This window comes from Mytilus edulis, chromosome 3 (genome assembly GCF_963676685.1).
Source record: "Mytilus edulis chromosome 3, xbMytEdul2.2, whole genome shotgun sequence".
NCBI classification, from domain to species: Eukaryota; Metazoa; Mollusca; class Bivalvia; order Mytilida; family Mytilidae; genus Mytilus; species Mytilus edulis.
Genome location: NC_092346.1, coordinates 63,768,038 through 63,791,145, shown reverse-complemented (window position 1 = coordinate 63,791,145; position 23,108 = coordinate 63,768,038). Strand labels below are relative to the sequence as shown.

Genomic DNA, 23,108 nt, shown 5'->3' with positions numbered 1-23,108 from the left:
CTGTGATATATTGCTAATAAAGATATAGAGTGGATTCAAACAATAAAAGGAAACTTTCACAATGGTAAAACCCGATACAGTAAAGTCGTCTATAAAAGGCTTGACATGAAAAGTGGGAAACAATTGACACACAAAAAACTGGCCAAATTAAACATAAAAAACATTTACAAAATATTAACTGTGGGTCGAGACATGAACCACCGACAACCACTAAACTACAGGTTCCTGGCTTTTGCCAATACATACAGATTCAAGATACAAGGGATTTATATAAAAAAAAAAGAGAGAGCGAGACAAAAAGTCAATACATGAAACGTCTCGTATACGTTGTAAACTTGCAAATAGATCCATAATATACAATGAAAGATTTTAATCAAAGTATTGAAGTACTGAACTTCAGATGATCGCAAATTCTTGTGGATGGTCAAAAGCACATGTCATTGCAGACCATATCTCTATACCTGAAATTGAGGTTAATGTACAGAGATATGTTTATTTTTGAGAAAAGTTCGTAATAGAAATAATAGTTGGGACGAAAAGATGATCTTCAGAGACCACTAGAGAAAAATGAATCGGAGCAATTTCCGACATTTTTGCTGTATACAAATATAATTGTAGATTTTCGTTGAGATGGACAATGATAATCTGTTTACCGCTATTTTACCTATGACGTTGTCAATTTCATGTCAATTTCTTTGGCAACACCACGTGACTCCTTAGTTTCGAGCGATAATTTTCCATCTCCAGCGAGGAGCACGATATGAAAAATTATCACAAAAAAAGACCAAAGGAAAAATCCACAAAATATCGATAATCCAATTTAGTTACTTTATATACCTTTGACCCCATTACATTTGGATAGACAAGATGTCCTCTTTTTTTCCTAGTCAAGAAAAAAACTTTGACGAATTCTCGGGCAGTTTTAGATTATAGTTATTAACACATCAAGTAGTCTGATTTGTTTAACAAAATTGAGTGACGGGAAAGCACACAGAAAATGTCTTAAACCGCACTTTCAGGCATGCCTACCGGACGTATTTTCATTTTAATACGTCACCTAAAAACACAAATCTGCCATTTCAGATGGCAAATTGATTGTTTGTTTAAGGTGGTACCCAACACTTTCACTAATATTAATTTGGGTCGTTTAATTTTAATAAAATTTTGTCAAAGTATTTACTTTGACCCTTTGTTAAAATATGAAAATTTCAAAAATTTTTGAACCAACTGTTTTGTAAGAAAAATTACACTGGTTATATATCAGTTTGACAAACACCAATTTTGATCTTTGAGAAGCTTATAATTCCCTTTAAAACACAAGGTAATTAAAACGTTTAGCTGACTTTACAGAGTTATCTCCCTGTAGTGTTAGGTACCACCTTAACCAGCTGTTAACTGATCTTCTGTAAAATATCTCCAGAAGAGGTGCAGATTTATTTGTTTGGACTCTTCACCAGAAGACATTATGGAGATGTGCATGATAAAAGGCCAATAAAAAGCGACCCTATTCCACGACATACGACAAGACCACTATCCACAATGAACATAATTTAATTGGCACTCATTTACCCCTTATCCACTAGACACCTTCTAGAACGATTCCTTTTTTATATCCATAATAACAGCGGCAGTCTTGGTAGATGGCCACTTCATTGAAAGTTACCCTGCACTTCAAGCCAGTTTGCAAAAACTACAATTAGCTGATTCTTGAAATGTCATGTTCACATTCCACCTAACATTACTGAAAAAAACTTATATCAAGGACGTATATTGTTAGCTGTACGTCCTTGCTTATACACATACAACCCTATTAGTATGTAATGATCCTCTATCATACAAGTACTATGTATGTGTACATGGTCTCTGATCCTTTGAGTAACTTAAACCTTGATTTTCTTAACGTCCTGTTACCAGCTGTTACGTTTTATGAAATCGCCACTATTGTTTGCACTGTTATCAGACTCTTAAATATTTGACCTATAGTTGTATTGAAGAGATAGTTTTATTTTTTTGCGATGACATGATTTTTTTAATTTTTTTCTCTTCAGCCCATGGCAGATCCTCAAAGTAGTGTTTGTGATACTAATTTTCAAAATGAAGTTAAATTCATCTGAATTGTTGGTGCACATTCATTCTCTTTTTTATTGGAGCTGAACCCTTGTTAAAAGGTGTCAGACCACCAATTAAAAATCCTTATCTGTTCAACCAAATTTTGCAATTTTCACAGCTTTCTAAATATTTTACCTTACGTTTAACTTCAAGGAAACCAGGTATATCCTGAATTGTACATGTATCACCTTTCTACATGCCAATTTTCAACTAATGTTTAAAGTCTTGTAACAAGGTAGACAGACAAGACAGGTACTACCAAAATAACTCCCGGTTTTCTGGAAATCTGAATTTAGTGTACTATGTAGCGCATTAATCCTGAATTTTTAATGCAAACTCATAGGCAAGTGAATTTTGGCTCAAAATGGTATAAATATATTTCCCTTTCACCAAAAGTTTCATTTTTGCAAATTTGTTGGTTAGTTTAAGTAAACAATGACATCAAAAGCACTATTTTGTGTCAAAGTAGGACTACTTTTACATACGTTCTAAATTGGAGGGAGTAATTGGTGGTCTGACACCTAAAAAGAGTAGTAACTCAAAATTTCAAATGCATCTTCCTAGATTCAGTATTCAAACACTAGTGCTATATTATCTTGGAGCAGAACATTTGAGATAGTTTACCACTTCTGATTTTAGGCAGACGCCTTAAGAAATTGTTGCTAAAGCAAACTGTCCAAAAGCCTTGCGAATGTTAACACTTGATCATCGATGATGCATTGAACTGTTCAGTCATACTATTTCATCCAAGTTTAAAGGAAATCCGTCAAAAAACAAAGGTGCTATCCAGGTTACAAGCATAATGCAGGTATAAAAAAGATAAATATTTGTACAATTTCTTTTATATGAAATCATTTGTTTCAGCTATAAACAAACAAAACATAAAGACTAGATAAGTATTGTTATGGCTATATAAAACATGGAAAAGACAAGTATCAATCAAAACATGCAGTAATGGCATACTATGTACATTTTATTAGTCTAATATTGTTTTTATAATATACTGGTATCAAAACATAAATGCTTCAAATATGTACTTTACAAATATGAAAAACTATTTTCTTAACCATGGACTGCAGTTTATTAATATATGTATAAAAATACTATAATGCTGTTAACACAATTCGAGGTTCCCAGATGAGTGAGAAAAAAAAATGGCAGATGCTACATCTTTCAGTATATTAACCAAAAACAGCAAAATTGAAATTCAAGGATAATTTGTCAGAGCTGCAGTTGAAGTTGCTTTCAGGTACAAGTAGATATTGTATTGCTTAGTATCTTTGCTGTTTGACAGTTATTAATCATATATCTTTTGTACTCCCAATAATGTCTTAAAATCATCATTTCAGGGGCAAACTATATAATTTGTCCTTTCCCATCTATATTCTGCATGGTTGTAAACACTGTCTTCCTAATAAGATGTGGCAACTTACTTTGATCGTCCTAATCAAATAAAGGTTTCAATACAATAGTTACTGAAACAGCAATTTGCCATTTCAAGGGTAATATTCCTCATAAAATTTGACTATTTTTTGTTCTAGTTTTACAAGGACATCAACCTTGTCAAGCTTGATATTTTTGTCATAAATATCATGGTCAATCTCTGATTTAGTTCTAAATAGTAGCCAAAAAAATTACAAAAATGGAAAAATGATTCAGAAGCAATTACTCTAAAATGAGTCAACTGATTAAAACAAATGTTATTGGTGGATTTCAAAATAGTTCAATTTATAAATGTAGACAAAACATAACTTTTTTGTTTAAAATTGATGAGATAAATTGGTTAATAATATGTTATATTCGCAGTATGTTTTAGGTACTAGCATCTTAGAAAATTCTACATAAAACATCATCATTTTTAAAAAAAAAATTCAATGTATAGATTCCAGTAAAAAATAAAACAGAATCAAAATATATAAAAAAGAACAAACTTTTAAAGGTCATTCAGAAATCATAATATGCTGCACAAATCTTCAGTGCTCACAAATAGAATAAAAAAAAACACACATTACAAATCTTATGACCTTCTGCTAACAAAAAAGCAGGGGTCAGGCAATATAAAACAAGGTATAAATCATCATGTCAATGTAACATTACTAAATGTGATATCATTCTACACAGTAGTATAGAAAGTTGAAAGTATAAAACAAGGAATAGATGCAGCACAGTCTCCACTCTTAAAGAGTTGGGTAAAATTATAAACTTAGTTAATAAGCAAAATAAAAATATTTTCATTATGTTAATCTACTAGAATATTGTATCCAACTTTGCTATATATATCATAACAAAAACTAACAAGTAAAACATGATTTAAACCATCATTTTGGTAGTTCTGTCCTTTTAACTACATTCTGACAATCATTCACAATGAAAAAAATGTTACACTTTAGTAGATAAAAATAGGTTCATAACAAAAATATTTGAGAACTGCACTGTTCCATGCTGATTTTAAAAATAAATATTAGTTGCAACATATCTTAAATAGCAGTGTTTTAATCCAGAAACATTTCTTTGACATCCTCTATTGTTCCCCTGCACTGCGGGCAATCCTGGCCCATGCCCTCTATTTGCAGGGCACACTCTAAACAAAAAGTGTGAATACAAGGAACAATCACAGCATTCCTTTCTCTATCACAGCAAATGGAACACCTTCTATCAACAGGCACCAAAACCTGAAATATAATTATTGTCAAATTACTCGTATTTATATTCTGAATCCTCTAGATTTGCAACAATGACTGGTACATAAATATAAATGGTTTTAACTTTAGAAATAAACATGTATCATGAAACAAACTTACTACAGCTCTGATGTATTTTGTCATTTCCACAGTCCATGTTGGGCTGTCCACCTCAGTCTACTCTGTTTCCACCTAAGACTGTGAAATATTGAATGCAGAAACTAATATTTTGTTTCAAGGTTTTCAAATTATTCAATAGTAGCAATTTTGATAATTACAAAAGTTGATTGCACACCTATTTCTGTGGCAAGTTTCAGAAAGATTAGCATTTCCAAGTTGTTGTCTAGAAAACCGTTGATAAAAATAATATCACAGAAACAAACATAAATAATAGGTTGTTCCCACTTTGTCGGGTGCAACATAATGCAAAAGAAACAGTAGAAAAAAATTGTCAACCGACTCCAGTCATTCATGAGAAATATCTATAAATCTCACAACTATGATGGGGGACATAATAAATACATGCTAATTTATATAGCTTTGCATATTTCTGCTACTAGCAGTGAAGTATCTTCTTGACAGTTGTACCCTACATTCCATAGCAATAGTGTCTCTATATTGTCAGAAAATTTTTAATTCATTTTTACTGTCCCATAACAGGTAAAAAATTCTCAGCAAGCCTCACACTCCTATTTTTCACTAAAGCTTGTAAGGTCTCAGCTATTTACTTTTTTGTCATTTGCGATTTTTAGGTTTGTTGCTACTAGTATTTGACATCCATTGAACAGACAAGAGCTCTGTTATAATGAATTATAAGTGATATGTATCATGTGTTGAGTTGCAGATGTCTAAACAAATACTTACAGTAGGTGTGCCAGCAGGCACATGCATAATGGAGTCTGTCCAAGTTGCTGTTTGTGTCTGAGGAGTTCTTGTATCCATTTGGGATTGAGGAGAATTATTAAAGTTTGTCCAGGAAGTCTGCATTTGATTTTGTGGAGTCATAGCTGTTGGTGAACATCTACCAGCATTAACTGTATAAGGACTAGAACTTGTTGATGCTACAAGACCTGGATCATTTCCTTCATCTGCAGATGAAGAATCTGTCACACAAAATATATCAGCAATCTGCAATAAAATTATGCAAATTTTGGAATTATGGTACATGTATCTTTAAACTGGACAATGTGTGCAAAAACGGATGTCCTGCTCTCTAAAACATCTGCTTCTAAATCACCTGTTCAAAATTTAAAACATTTCTTAAATGCTTCATTAAATTTCCACAAAGGAAAGGTTTAATGAAGTCAATGTTGTTTTTAAAAACTTCAACCACAGACTTTACCAACATGTTGTTGGCAAAAATTTGCATCTAGAATATATTTTGTCTATTTTGATTACTAATCAGGTAATATAACAAGTACATTTGTCATTAATTCTAAGTATATATGTCCTTGTATATAATAAAAAAATTGCATGAATCGTGATTTCCATTTCCTTCTTAAATACATATCAGATGACTAAATTGATACTAGATAACATGTTGCACCTCTGACATCATTATATTTAATTGTAATACATAAAAGCTTAACATATTAACCATGAACTTGGATGACATAGAACATATATTTTTGTTTTTGATAATTATTCTATGTTATTGTTAGTTTTTAAACAGCTACTAGTATGAATAATGCACAATATCATGACCATATTTACATTTTCCTTAGCAGTTTTTAGTACCTAATTCAAATATTTTGCAAAAATAACTGCCAATAGACTGCCAGAATAACTGTGAAGGATTAGAAAAACTGCTAATTTTTGTATATGAAGTAACTGGTTAATTTTGAATGGTTAAGAACTGCTAGGCAACTGAAACTACTACATATGTGAGATGGGAAGGCTAAGAAACTTCCAAGCATCTTCTTTCCACTTTACTTGGGATAAATTAATTAACTTTTGATAAACTGAAAATACATGTGAAGATGATGTAGGTTTAGACAAATAATCATTCTTGTTTCTTACAGACCTACCTTCTTCCTGGTTAAAAGATAAATCCTTGATTTCTGGGTGGAACATCGTACTCCATACTCAAAGATATTAGTAAAACTTGGTATTTCCTCCCCATGGCTGTTACCCAGCTGAGTTACCATGGATGACACTCTTCCCCTGAAGTTTTTTCCATTGTGGAAGTAAAGATTTTCCATTATTTTCAGTGTTTCACCATAACTCGAGCTTGATGGAATAGTTAAGTCCGATCTGGGTAATTGTTGAGTTGTACTACTTCTTACTTGTTTAAATTTTCTGTCAGCGTAATCGTAATGCATCCATCCTGTAGATACACTTACAAATTGGGGCATTTTAGACTTTTTTGAACTATTCCTTGATTCAGAAACAGATGTTACCTGTAAAGATACAAGACATCACATATATTTAATGAATGGCTATTATTTAATTTGAATTTATTGAACCATAAAACTAATTGTTGACTCTTCACATTGAATAATCCGCTAAGCGGATTACGTAAAATGTGAAACGTTTAATATTAATATTTTGACAATAACAACGTGCACACATGTTGGCATATGAATACACAACGTCAGAGTGGGCGTGTCGCCATAAAAATTGACAACATTGAAAATAAAACTAATAATTTTAACCAATCAGAAGACAGTAAATATCCAAAATTTATTTATTTTTATTTAAATTAGAAGCTATCTACACTTAAATTTCACTCTGTATGTATCGTATCAATTGGTGTTTCTATCTTATTGCAAATATGATAATTTACTATAATGATCATGCACAGGAACTAGAGGCTCCTAGCAGACTGAATATAATAGCTCATCTGATATCTATCTGCACTTCTAATAGCTACATTAATGCCTCAGGGAAATATTGGATAGTGATTAAGTGTCAGACTGCCTAAGAATCAGGCAGTGGTGAAAACATGACCAAAAAACCCCACCCAATTTGACATTGATATCAGTTCATAATATGTAGTTATGCACAAAAAAAAAACCCATTCATTTTCATTTTCTGTTCTGGTAATAGAAGATACAATTTGGTTGAAATACACTAGGAATTATTAAATAAGGGGAGATAACTCTGTAATTAGTTATCATTCTAACCAATTTTCTTACCAAGTTATTTGATATTACCAAACACACACAAACGAAAGACTTATACTTTTTTAACTCAGGATGATGGTTAGTATTAAATAGCATGATTAGCTCAGTGGGTTTTTTCTAATCATGTTTTAATTTTTACCTAAATTGCCCGATTCTTACAAAGACTGGCACTTAATAATCTTTCTCTATGTACCGTATCAACTGGTGTTTCTATCTTATTGCAAATATGATCATTTACTATAATGATCATGCACAGGAACTAGAGGCTCCTAGCAGAATATGATAGCTCATCTGATATCTATCTGCACTTCTAATAACTATATTAATGCCTCAGGGAAATATTGGATAGTGATTAATAATCTCTTGAAATGTGTGTTGGTTAGTGTATAGACAGGTATATACTATGAAACTAAGAGCCAGGGTGGTAAGATGACAAAATAAACGGACTTAAAGTAGGCAATTATTAAATTGCAGTGAAAGCTTTTCATTCTTGCTAACATTTTTCAATTTTATATAAAAACTAAAACTATGAAAAATTTTAAAACATATAGATAGTTTGCAGTAATCATGGTGGTAGATCAAAAAGGGTGTGGTGGAAAACGTCCTTTTTGGGATGATCAATAATTTTGAACGAGGACATACAGTTGGACCCCTCCCTCTTTATCATGGGTTGGAACCCCTTTTATAAATGGATGGATCTGCCCTTTGTATGTACCCATAGGTACAGTGTCTAGTGGATAGTTTACATGAATGAAATATCTGTCACTGGACATTAAGCAGCCAATAATCAATCCATTGATGACAAAATAGATCAAATTTCTTTAATTTCCATTCACAAAGACCATGGTATACTCTCATTATGTGTACAAAGTATTTGTTTTTATAACTCAATGAATAGTTTTCATTATACAAGTTATGTATATATATACTTTATTCTGAGTAATTCTTTAATTTGTCCACATTTAGAAGAAGTTTACTTATTTTCAATTGCTTCCTGGAAGGCAATTCACCGACATATTTTCTGTATGCATAGTGACCTGAGCTTTACCCTCCTCGTAAAAATCCAGTGATTGCAATACGCATGGATCTGTCATTAAAATAAACAATTATCTGATTGTACATATTAAACATGTGCTCAATACCCATGCTTTTTGTTATTTGTTTACTATAAGGTGACAATCAGTAAACTTCGGCTTAAAAAACCTGCATTTAATGAGCAGCCATATTTGCTAAATCATAACAGACAGAGAGAAAAAAAATAACGATTATACGATATATTTGCGTAAAAAAAGAGAAAAACAGAGGAATAAGTTTATGATATATACTGTACATGCATTGGTTCAAGAATTGGATAAACATTATTTTTCACCACTCTCTCGTTTCTTATGACTTTAAAATTAATAGAAGGATGTTTAAAAATTAATTTGAAAACTTAAATTGCAAAGTAATTAGTTTAATTTGGAACACACAACATATTTCTCCAAACAGCATGCAGTAGTATTATACCATACACTGAAATCTTATCCGTGTGGTCATTCATGCGTAGTTACTTAGTACATGAAAAAAGTATGTACTTTGAAAATTACAAGGCAAATTCAAGCAATTTGATTTGACGAGGAGTTGTAAATATGAGCTAAAAAGCCACCAACTTTTAATTTATCTCAAATAAATGACCAAAATTAGGTGAACAATTTTCCAGATCCTTGCATTTGGTCACTGCCTATATTTTTAAACATTTATTATTAATCACTTTCACTATCAATTTGTCTGCAATGTATCATAAATTTTTGAAGTAACAATAAGAGAATACCAGGAACAAGAATGTGTCCACAGTACACAGATGCCCCACTCGCATCATTTTCCATGTTTAGTGGACTGAAATTCGAATAAATTATCTACTTTGGCATTAAAATTAAAAAGATCTTATCAAAGGGAACATGTATACTAAGTTTCAAGTTGATTGAACTTCAACTTCATCAAAAACTACCTTGACCAAAAACTTTAACCTGAAGCAGGACAGACGGACCAATGAACAGACGGACAGATAAATGGACGGACGAACGGACGGACAGACCAGAAAACATAATGCCCCTCTACTATCGTAGGTGGGGCATAAAAAATCAAGCCTTACTAGTATTATCAATAACTTACAGCTTTTCTTTTTGCAACTTTTAAGTTTTCTATAAAACTGAGAAACTGTTGTGGATCTAAAATAAAGAAATACATGTTTTTAAATTCATCATTTTGTGAAAACTAACATTATGTATAAGCATCTGACATAACTGACATTATTAGGAAATGGATTCATTGAGTCATCATATAAAAAAAATCACATTAATTTTTAGAAGAAAAAAAAATGAAGTATACCTGCTGACCGTCACAACTTGTGGGGGGTTTCCCCCTTGACAGCTCATTAAATGAAAATTTTAGAATAGCACTCTTGGTCACAATTTTTTACAGGATATTTTTTTAATAAAAGAAAATATGTATATGTTAACGCAGATGCAAACACTGGTAAAATATATCATGCATTATCAGGTCAAGAATAAATTAACTAGAGGCTCTTAGAAAGAGCCTCCAGTACAGAAATTGCTAACAAAAGCACATAAGTTTCACATGTGAAGCACATGAGATGCAAGTAGGAATTGTATGCAAATCAGGTTGCTCATATGTGCAGTTTGGTAGTTCATATGTGCCCACAAAAATCTAACATAATGCTCACATGTGCAATTCAAACCTCAGGTGAGCTTTTATCCTCCATGTTAGTTTTAGGTTTAAGTTTTATACTTTGAAAAGTTTTTCCATTCTTCTAACCATTCAAAACTATAACCTACATCATTGCTCATATGAGCTTTTTCAAAATGACATGCCCAGTCATGTACTTCCTGTAAATTCAAATTCAAAGCATGCAATACATGCATTAATTGGAGGGAGATGGATATGAAAAATGTTAAGCCCTATGTGCTATATATTTGAAGAAAATGGCATTGTTGAAATCTGATAAAACCAGTGTGGCTGTTGTTATTTATTTGTAAGTTATCATTTCTATTTCATTATGTTCATTTTTGTGTCAGATTTTGAAATATATTACAATTTTAAGTCCTTTATGGAAATATATATGCAGGTAACAATGCTTCAAAATAAGTACTACATGCATATAGATTTTTCCTTTTGAAAGTTTTTAATACAGTACTTATTAATCATTTTGTACTAAACTTGCAAGTCCCTCTATTAGTTTTATTATGTAATGTTATGTTTTAGTCATTACCCTGACTATTGTTTAAATAAAAAAAAGACCAAATGATATGAGAATCATAATTAACTGACAATAATTAAAGAATAACTCTTTTAACATGATGTATCAGTTATTTTATTTTCAACTGAATTATTTAAGTTTAAATTCATTTAAATTTGAAAGATATTCCCATTTTGAAGCAGCCATTTTGTTTTGGTCAACTATAACATTCATGTGTGCAATCTAATAAAATGCACATGTGAAGCAAAGCTCATATGAGCAGTCGCACATGAGGTTTTTATCATGCAAATTATGTTAGTTTCATATGTGCAATTCTTTGCTCACCAAATGCTCACCTGATTGGCATGTTAAAAACCTCATATATTGTGCAATCATGTTTAAGTTTCTAACGTGAACATCTAATGTGGAACTTATGTGCAACATTTTAGCACTTTTTGGTAAGGGCTGTGTCACTCACCTTGGTCTATGAGTATTAAACAAAGGATACAGATGGATTCATGACAAAATTGTGTTTTGGTGATGGTGATGTGTTTGTAGATCTTACTTTACTGAACAATCTTGCAGCTTACAATTATCTCTATCTATAATAAACTTGGCCCAGTAGTTACAGTGGAAAATGTTAGGAAAAATATACAAATTTTATGAAAATTGTTAAATAATTACTATAAAGAGCAAGACTTCTTATGGGGCCCATGGCTAAAAATAGAACATAGGGGAAAAATGCAGTTTTTGGCTTATATCTCAAAAAGCAAAGCATTTAGAGCAAATCTGACTGAGGAAAAAATGTTTATCATGTCAAGATCTACTTGCCCTGAAATTTTCAGATGAATCGGACAACCCATTGTTAGGTTGCTTTCCCATTAATTAGTTATTTAGGAAGATTTTCCAGTTTTTTGTTATTATCTTGAATATTATTATAGATAGAGATAAACTGTAAACAGCAATAATTTACAGCAAAGTAAGACCTAAAAATAAGTCAACATGAGAAAATGGTCAATAAACCCCTTAGCATGGTGGCCATCTTGGTTGGTTGGCCGGGTCATCAGGCACACTTTTTAAACTTGATACCCCAATGATGATTGTGGCCAAGTCTAGTTAAATTTGGCCCTGTAGTTATGGAAACCAAGATTTTTGCAAAAGATTACTAAGATTTACGAAAATTACGAAACATTCATGCTATGTTTGGTTTCATTCAATTCAGTGGTTCTCTAAAAGCAGACATTTGTATGTATTTCCCATAGGGTCCTATGTTAAACTTAGTGCCCCGCTGGCGGCCATCTTGGATGATGGATTGGCTACAAAGTAACAATACTTGGTCAGCACCTCATAAGGAACATTCATGCCATGTTTGGTTTCATTCTGTTTGGTGTTTCTTAAAAAGAAGTCATTTGTATGCATTTCCCATAGGGTCCTATATTAAACTAAGTCCCCCGCTGGCGGCCAACTTGGATGATGGATCTGCTACAAAGTAACAACACTTGGTCAGCACATCATAAGGAACATTCATGCCATGTATGGCTTCATTCCATTCAGTGGTTCTCTAAACGAAGTCATTTGTATGTATTTCCCATAGGGTCCAATGTTAAACTAAGTCCCCGCTGGTGGCCATCTTGGATGATGGATCGGCTACAAAGTAACAACACTTGGTCAGCAGCTCATAAGGAACATTCATGCTATGTTTAGTTTCATTCTGTTCAGTGGTTCTCTAAAAGAAGTCATTTGTATGTATTTTCCATAGGGTCCTATGTTAAACTAAGTCCCCCGCTGGCGGCCATCTTCGATGATCCGACCGTGCACAGGCTGTATAGCCAGTCAAGGTAGTTAAAAACTTCCATTTGTTGTTGTCTTCGATGATGGATCGGCTACAAAGTAACAATACTTGGTCAGCTCCTCATAAGGAACATTCATGCCATGTTTGGTTTCATTCTGTTCAGTGGTTCTCTAGAAGAAGTTCAAAATGTAAAAAGTTAACGAAGACGAGGACAGACGCCAAGTGGTGAGAAAAGCTCACTTGGCCTTTCGGACCAGGTGAGCTAAAAAGTAATAGAAAAACAAGTCTTTGGACAATTCTCCCAGGATAATAAAGGCCAGATCTATTTCACCAGCCGTGGACTTACTTTCCTGGTAAACTTGTCCTTGGCCTTTAATATTCCTGGTAAAGTACAGACATTGACTTGATTCCCTAGGGGAAAACGTATAACGGGCAAATTCCTCAACGGGACCATATTTACTCCTCCAGTAAGCTTATTTGAGATGAATCGCACATTTTAATGAATTGTTTTGACATGAGCAATATTTGTATGTGTAAATAGCTTCATACTCACTTGGATTTTCACTACTTGTACTAGCTGTAACTTGGTTTGATGAATTAGCAACATCTGCAAAATCATGAAACATCAACATAAAACAGACTTTTATTTGAAATTGGAACTACTATAGGATTAAACACCTTTTTAAGGGCGCTCACAAGTCTAAATCAAATTTTTTATTTAATATAGGATTTTGCCATATATTTTTCTATAAATGAACTTTATCATATACTTAGTAGAAAAATTATGTGAAAAAAAAGGGGTCACCGTTCATTTACGCTCACAATCTGCCTTCGAAAGAAGCATACGTTTTTGTTAATGTCCTTTTTTCTGTTGAACTAATAGGGGAAAAAAAAAAAATTACAGAAACTTTCACAATTATTTAGTTTATGCACAGCTTATTCGAAAACAACATTAAAAAAATATAGGTCACCTATGAGTTATAAAGATATTTCAATTTTAATGCCAAAAAATGGCATTTTTTGCACCAAAGGGAGATAATTTGGAGCTTTTACAATGAAATCTACATTTTAAAATTCACCTGGGCCAACACGAATTGATTTTTTGGAATGATGTTTGTACCACATGATAAAGTAACAGCTTATTAAGGTAATCAATAAAATTTGTAATGAAAAATAAATGTTTCAATTTTTTTTCTGAAAATCTTATACATTTGTACCAGCAAGCCTCCTTAAAGGAATTTATTGGTGTATAAACGCGACCACTTCACTCACAAACAAATGTCCGAAGTTTTCAAGTTTAAATTACTTACAATGAAGGTGAAAAAGTGAAATAATAATTCGCTTTTAGCAGCCAAAATGGTTCAATTTTGTCAAATTAAGTGAAGAAACATTGATAACAAGAAGTAATTGTAACGGGATGCTGTTACGAAGTCTCCCAAACAAAGCTCCCATAACTCCCAATTCATATGGTCCCATGTTCATTTGATTTGATTTTGTCCCATACAAGACAATATATGGCTCACGAGTAGGGATCTCCACCATTTACAAGTTTTCAAACAGGAGGGGGTGGTGGTGACCCCAGGGACTTAACCTACATTTCATTTGATTTGTTTTATTGTCCCCTACAAGAAAATATATGGTTTGGAGGTGGGGATCTGGACCGTTTACAAGATAATAGTACATTCTCAAATTGAACGGAGAGGGAATGACCCCCAGAAACTTCCATCAAATTTCATGTGATTTGTTTTATTGTCACATGCAAGAATATATATGGTTTAGGGGTGGGGATCTGGACCGTTTACAAGATAATAGCACATTCTCAAATTGAACGGGGTGGGGATGACCCCCAGAAACTTCCATCAAATTTCATGTGATTTGTTTTATTGTCACATGCAAGAATATATATGGTTTAGGGGTGGGGATCTGGACCGCTTACAAGTTTTCAAACAAGAGGGGGTGGGGTGACCCTCTAGGGACTTCCCTTTTATTTCATTTGATTTGTTTTATTGTCCCCTACAAGAATATATATGGTTTAGGGGTGGGGATCTGGACTGTTTAGAAGATAATGGCACATTCTCAAATTGAACAGGGTGGGGATGACCCCCGGGGACCTCCCTTGAATTCATTTGATTTGTTTTATGGTCCCATTTTAGAATATATATGGTTAAAGTTTAGGGGTGGGGATCTGGACCCTTTACAAGATAAAAGCATATTCTCAAATTGAAGGGGGTGGAAATAACCCCCCAGGGACTCCCCCTATATTTCATGTGTTTTGTTTTATTATCCTATAATCATTTCTGAAGACTGCATGTATCTATCACTTACAGTTTTTAAGTTATATTCATTTGAAAATTTTTGAAAATAAAATCCCATACCAGGGTTCTATAGTCAACCCCTCCCTCCTTTCAACCCCCCAAAATACCCCTTAAGAGACCCCAATGCACAAACGAAAGATTGATGGCTCACCTAGACAAATTAGTCTACCATTTTATGAAATCCAAAGTCAATCTGACAAGCGGTTTTGGAGAAACGCTGCCGACAAGTTCATTTTTTAAAGTGGCAGAAGAAGAAGAAGAAGAAGAAGAAGAAGAAGAAGAAGAAGAAGAAGAAGAAGAAGAAAAATAATAATAACAATAATAACTGAGCAAAAACAATAAGTCTCCAAACTTTGTTTGGGAGACTTAATTACTCATTCACTTGCAAGTGAATTAGCCGACCTCAGAAAATCCGTATTCATGTGAACTTCAATTTAACACCTAGCTAGAGATTGACAACGCATGCATTATACGTGTACAGGTTATTTAAAGAAAAAGAATCATTGTCAACAATGAAAGTGAAACTACGGTAAATCATTTGATTACTGATTCGATCTATATAAAATCATTCTTATACGATTAACAACAATGATAAACATAAATTTTTAATCTATAAGATAAAATCAAACAGACCTATAAAAATCCAATTGCACGTGTTGGTTTAATTTATTCATATTGTTATTTATGTTTACATCGCTTATATAAATATGGTCATCTGTAACAGTATCAATTGATTTTGAATATTTCTGATTTGTCATTCCTCAGTAACATGAGACTTACATTATGTAACAGTTCACACAATAGTTTTTGATGCATATTTATTTGCACGTATAGATACCCATTATATGCATGTTCCTACACAGCCATTTTATTTACAAATTATTGTTGAACGTTAGAAATAATTTAATAAAACACATTTAAATCTAACAAAGTGTTCATCTTGGCATTTGATTTTGTATAGGCATTAATGAAAGTAGGATGATGATACTAAGTTTTGAAGACATGCTAGTCTAAATTACTACTCATGAAGATAGTCAGTTAGATAAATTTGTTATATGGTGTGCTGGTGACTTAATACCATACATATGGGGTCAGTATAATATATGGATCATGATGGTAATTGTTGACAGAAGCTGACAAGTGCTATACCAATTTACGTCAACAAATATGTGTAGCCAAATAAAACATGTGGACGATATATACCGGTATGTAAACTTACCATTTAATGGAGGTAGTGGTGGTGACCATATCTCATTTCCTTGTAATATCATGATGCTGGTATTTGGATCTAAGAAAAGAAAGCTATCTGAATCCACTTCCATACCATCATCATATAGAACGACCTTTATATTATCTTCTTCATAGTCATGAAGGTTGAACTTTTCCCTGCCTGTTAGAAATCAGAAAATTGTATTACAGAAGAGCATATATTATGTAAATGAGATTTCAATTCAAGAAAAACACAGATGCTCCACAGGACACAGCTTTATACAACCACAGTGGTCGAACCCTAAACAGTTGGGCCAAGTATGAACACAACATTTAAGCTTGAATGTTTGATACATCTCTGAATTTGGATTGTGATTAAGTAGTTGACACGTCATAGGTTCCTGACACAGAATGAATGCATGTGTGTTCTAATGATCTTAAATTATTTATTTTTTTGCTACTGAGCTATAAACTATGCTGTTGAACTAATACATGAAAAATAAACAAAAGTTACGAAGCCAATAGACCATGACTGAAGGACCAAAGCCAAATAATCTCCATGGAAATGAGATGTGCCAATGCTCATATACAACTACATACCAAATATCATTGACCTACAACTAATACATGTAAAACTAGAGGCTCTCAAGAGCCTGTATCGCTCACCTGAAACAACCTGGGTTTTTCAATTCATATAAAACTAGAGGCTCTCAAGAGCCTGTATCACTCACCTGATTCTACTTAGGTTTTTGATAGCATATATATATAAAAAAATATATACACTGTATATGGCTAAAAGTAACAACACAACCTCATAAGGATTGGAACATTCAGGCTATGTTTGATATCATTCAAAAGTCCCCCACTGGCAGCCATCTTGGATGATGGATTTGCTACAAATTAACAGCACTTGGTCAGCACCTCATGAGGAATGTTCATGCTATGTTTTGTCTTTTTCCATTCAATGGTTCTCTAAAAGAAGTCATTTGAATGCATTTCCCATAGGGTCCTATGTTAAACTAAGTCCCCAATGCTGGCAGCCATCTTGGATGTTGGATGGGCTACAAAGTAACAACACTTGGTCAGCACCTCTGACATAAGGAACATTCATGCCATGTTTGGTGTCATTCCATTCAGTGGTTCTTTAGAAGAAGTTTAAAATGTAAAAACGATGGACGAAGGATGCCAAGTGGTGAAAAAAGCTCATTGGCCCTTTGGGCCAGGTGAGCTAAAAAGCAAAAGTTTTAAAGTCAATAGACCATAATTGAAGAGGCTGTCCCAACAAATCTCCACGAAAATGAGATGTGCCAATACTTATTCAACTGCATACCAAATATGATAGACCTACCACTTGTGGTTCACCATAAACTAGACTTAATCACAAGCTAACACATTGATTGTTGACGCCATCACCGCCATCGACACCGCTGACGCTGGAAACAGCATACCATATATGTCTCGATTTGTGACATCGTCAAGGCGAGACAAAAAAATGCTTATTTTGGCCCTTTTTTTGCCCTAAATTCCTACACATTTGAGACCATAACCCCCATAATCAATTTAACCTTCTACCTGTGGAATTAAACATTGTGGTACAATTTCAGAGCAATTGAAATGCTTATACATAAGTTGATATCCTGAAAGTAAAAAAATGCTTGTTTTTTGCCCCTTTAGAGCCTGCAATTTCAAAACAGTAAGGACCATCAGCCCAAATTTCAATCCCAACCTTCCATTTAGGGTATTGGACCTTTTTATACAATTTCATAGAGATCCATTCACTTTAACTAAAGTTATTGTCTGGAAACAAAATAAGTCTCCAGTAACAACAACGCAGACAACAACATCATACCATTTTATGAACGAAAATTTGTTTTGCGGTCTTAAAAAAAAACTACACAGATTTGAAATTTGTATTCAAAAATAATTACACACAAATCAAATTAACCACAAGTAAAATGCGCAAAAATATAGTGTCCTGATATTTAGGTTCATTTGAAAAGTTGCTTTTAAACCATCAAACACTAATTCTTGTAATATTTATTGTGTAAAATTTGCCTTGTCAAAGTTAAAACAATATTGATCAGACAAAATACCATGATAAGTTAACATCTAACATGACTCTAACTACTAAACCTGACAGTTTTTAAAGAATGTATATGTATACTGTAACAGGCCCGTAGCCAGGAATTTCCAAAGGGGGGTTCGTTTGACTCACAAACTCGACTTTAACAGTCACAATTCGAACAGAACATCGACTTTAACAGTGCTTAATAGTTTTCAAGGGGGGGTTCGTCCGAACCCCCCGAACCCCCCCTGGCTACGGGTATGCTGTAAGATGCCTTTATTACTCTCAATTTATCAAAACTAAATATCTCCAAAATGGTAACAGCTATCTGTAAATTGTAAGATGTTTTGTTTTCAATTCACCAACATTAAAGAATCAGGCAATTATGTGCACAATGCCAATGGATATATTTGAAAATAAAATGCAATTCTCAATTTGACATGCTTGAGAACTGGAAGTCACAGATACATTGGACTACCACAATTCAACTCTATCAGGATGTGTTGACCTTTTGAAAGGTCACAAGGTCATTTTCATCTTTTCCTAGTAACTTTTTTGAACAAAAGTTAGAGAGTAAATAATGGTTCTTACAATGTGTATTGAATTTCAAGGATCTTCAAGGGCTACCATTGATATGCTGTATGTATGCATCTACAAATATGTTATAATATCTCTTTTTTTTGTTTTCTTAATTTAGATAGGAAAAAGTTGACAATTGAAAAACACTTAATAGACCACGGTATAAATATATATACTTACATTTGATGATAAGTTGGTTGTATGAATCTGCTCCTAATAGCTTTCGAGTTCTTCTATTAGAAGAATAAACTTTCAGTGGAATCTGACTCTTAAGTCTACCATCCTAAAATAAATAACAAACTCCACTAAGTACGTAACAACTTGACACAAAACCAACAAAATGACTACACAAAATTTGTTAAAAATACCTTTTGACATAATAAGTCATTTACAATTAGAATTAGAAAGAGGGATAATAAATATTAAAGGTTTCTCCCTGTTTATCTTTTACAGATATATACATGTAGTTATACACAAGGCTGCAGAAAAATTTATGCATATTAAGTGGGGTTGGAAAAATTTGGAGTGATAATTACAAACTATTTACTTTAATGATAGAGGTAACACGTTTTTTTACCAAGCTCATCAGACATATCATATTTTATGATCTTTATGTAATTAAATCTTGTGAGCATAATATATCCACAGTAAACCTTGTATATTTAACCTGTACTTCTGATAGTGATACATTTAAAAGGTGCCTGGCCTGCCTTTTGTCGATTTCATGCCACCAAAACTTGACCAAGTGAAAAAGAAAAAGTACATGTAAGTCCCTGTTTCCTGGGGTTGAACACAAGCAAATCTGGGGGTTCCCTTATGACAGTTAGTACCCAACTTTTCATGACTTAATTGAGCTCAACCTGTTAGATTAGAAAAACATAATTTGTCATGTTTGTCAAAAATAAGCGATTTGAATCGCATTTGTATGAAAAAAATAATCTGCCAAGCAATAGAGCAAGGAATTAGAGAACAAAAAGTTTGAAAGAGGACATTTTCCAGAAAAAAAGAATGTCAATTTTAAGTGAAAAGAAAAGAAAGTGTCCATGCATATAGAAAGTGGATGCCCCACTCAATCGCACTATCATTTTCCATGTTCAGGGAACCGTGAAAATGGGGTAAAAGCTAATAATTTGGAATTAAAACTAGAAAAATAATACCTTAGGGAACTTGTCTACTAACATGACTAAGTTTCAAGTCGATTGAAATTCAACTTGATCAAAAATTACCATGACAAAAAATTTAAAACTGAAGCGGGGCAGAGGTGGAATTGTAACGGTTTATTTCTTCCTCTGTGATGTTTTATCCTGAGGATGATTTGTCACGGTAATTTTTTTCCAGGCATGGTATTTCACAGGTAGAATTTTTCCATAGGAGTGAAAATCTATCTGTGTTATGCGGGTAGAATGTACCGGTATATATTTGCCGTATCATATTTCACAGAACCTTGTGAAATATAGTCCCATTAACTAGTAATTAAGTTACCCGCAATCAATATATACCTGACTTTAATTATAAAAGGTTTCACAAAGGTAGAACAAATTTGTATAATTTATCAAAGGGAGGTAATTATGAGCAATTTATATTTTAAAGATATTAATATAATATATTCCTGAATCTATTTCATAGTGAAATATTTCCTTGAATCTTATTTTTTATATATTATAGTTTATATAACAAGATGACTTACAACATGAATTTTTAATAAGACAGATAACATTTCACAGGTAAATACTATCCAGCTGTTAAAGTTGCTTTTGTTCCAATATATTGCTATGCTATAATTTATGATCTGATTTTCATATAATCAACAACAACATCTTTGTCCCCAGACTATTTATATAGTTAAAAATATTATCATAATCAAATTCTTCCATTACTGTTAACAGTAGTAATGCAACTATATTTTTACCTTTACATTTTAATTATATTTGTACTAAGATCTGAAAACAACTCACTTTTACATGTATTTCACTTACCTTATTTAATCATGATATTATTTCACAATTATTATTTTTAAAATTATTTCTGGTTTTCTTTCTTATGTTTAATGATAATTTTCTTTTTAAAAGAATGATATTTACTTGATTTATTTCAGGAACTTTTTTCAATGATAATTTGTGAAATAATTCCCATTACAATACATTTAAAAAAAACAGGCTTAATTCAAATACACAATTTTTATTTCATAGTATTTGTAAAGTATAAGTTTTTTCTAATAACTATTCAATAAGTTAACTTCCCAGATAGAATTTCACGGCAAAGGAAAAAATATCTCAGGGAAATGTTTTCCTCATATCTCAGGGAAATGTTTTCCTCCAGATAAAAAAATAACAACAACTACTGTGACATTTTTTCCTCCGGATCAAATTTCACCCGGATATAATTTTGCTTTACAGAATTAGATAGGGGACCAGGGGACACCCTTTTCTGCAGTACAACTCTAAATAATTATCAGTACTACATGGCACAAGACCATTTATACCAATGTGGTATACTTTTTGTAACTTTTCTTTACATTTAAAGTACATTTAATATATATGAAAGAATAATTTAGGCTTTAAAAACTTCAAATTGGCTGAGAAAAATGCATATTTATATAAGGCTTCCCTGAATTGGAAAATCTCTATTTTCAAATATATGCTTATATAAATTTGACTTTGGTATAATTACAGTACATCTATTCTGATAAATAAAATGAGTGTGCAGATGTTATTTATACTTAATATATATATAATATTCAAGAGCATTTAAACAGGAATTTTTTGCTAAATTTAAAATTTTTAGGCCAAAATCTTGACAATTGAAGAATTTATTTAAATAATTATAGGTCAAAAATAAACACCCAAATGTCAATACTAAAATGACACCAGTTTCTCTTGTATGACAAATGGCCATGAAACTTGTCAAACTATCTCATTATTGCCTAAGCTTAGGTTATGAAAAGCTTTATAAATCTATAAAGATTGGTCAAGTCTTTCTGTCCTATTTATAGGGCCAAGGACACAGTTATCGTCCTTTGGTTACGAATATATAATATTCCCTAGTGTAGACAGTGTATAACTTGCATGTTTTATTTAATACACTTTCCCAATTTATTTCTTGATTTTAAATGAATCTTTATGTGAAGTAGTGAATTGGTCCAGTTCTAAAAGGTCAAAATTTATCATGTCTGAAGCTGTCAAACTGAATTTTAAACCCCCTTAACACAGGCACCTTAACACGTAATTGTCAATATTTTGAGTTAGACCTGGTAGAAGTTTTTATAATTTTATATTATTTGTCTCACTGGCAGTACACTATACTGTAAAAAATCTTTTCGAGAAAGAGCTGGTGCGTTTAAAAAAAGTATTACCGGAATGCCGCGTTGAAAAATAAATATTATATTTTCCCGCGCTATGCACGAAAAAAAGTCAATTATACCCCCTTTATTTAATTTAGGCTAAATGGCTGGTCCCTTAGGGTCGTATTCCCCTGAATTAGCGCCGGTTTGCCTGTACTTACCTGCCCGAACAAATTAGACATGATCTGATGATCGATCAACAGAAATAATTCTAGGGGATGACGTCAATAGAGAGAAGAACGTGTAGAAATCACCGAAATGGATCGAAAAGTAAATACGATTTGATTGGGTCAAAGCCATCACGTGGTAACCTAGCTCCTATGGATCAGGTCCGATCAGGGGTTATAGTAGATTTCATGGGGGGGGTGCGAGGGTCCATGACGGATCATGGCGTCACGTCTACTGTTAATGATGATCGGTCCATTTTCAACAAAACGCCACAGAAAAGTCCTGCGTGCGATAAATTATTCGATATACCATGCAGGGACCTTCTATTCTAAGTTAGTATAGAAACTGGGAAGGCCCTGGTTATAAATACGGTTAACTATCGAGGCGACCCTAGAAAGGGGGCCCATAGAAGGTGAATAAAATCCATAACCCTAAAAGATTTTGTATATCAGCGACGTCATGACACGAACTTCAGGGGCGGATCCAGGAC

The 23,108-nt window shown here is 32.8% G+C and overlaps 1 protein-coding gene across 1 annotated transcript; it reads right to left on the bottom strand.

Moving 5' to 3' along the window:
* Positions 1-2,933: 2,933 nt before the first annotated feature.
* Positions 2,934-22,723, bottom strand: LOC139514438 (uncharacterized). The gene is made up of 8 exons (XM_071303719.1): positions 22,612-22,723; positions 19,291-19,393; positions 16,477-16,647; positions 13,496-13,549; positions 10,067-10,122; positions 6,818-7,189; positions 5,655-5,918; positions 2,934-4,781 (listed from the first exon to the last, which is right to left on the bottom strand). The coding sequence occupies exons 1-8, from the start codon at positions 22,630-22,632 to the stop codon at positions 4,602-4,604; spliced, it is 1,221 nt and encodes a 406-aa protein (XP_071159820.1). The 5' UTR covers positions 22,633-22,723; the 3' UTR covers positions 2,934-4,601.
* Positions 22,724-23,108: the final 385 nt, after the last annotated feature.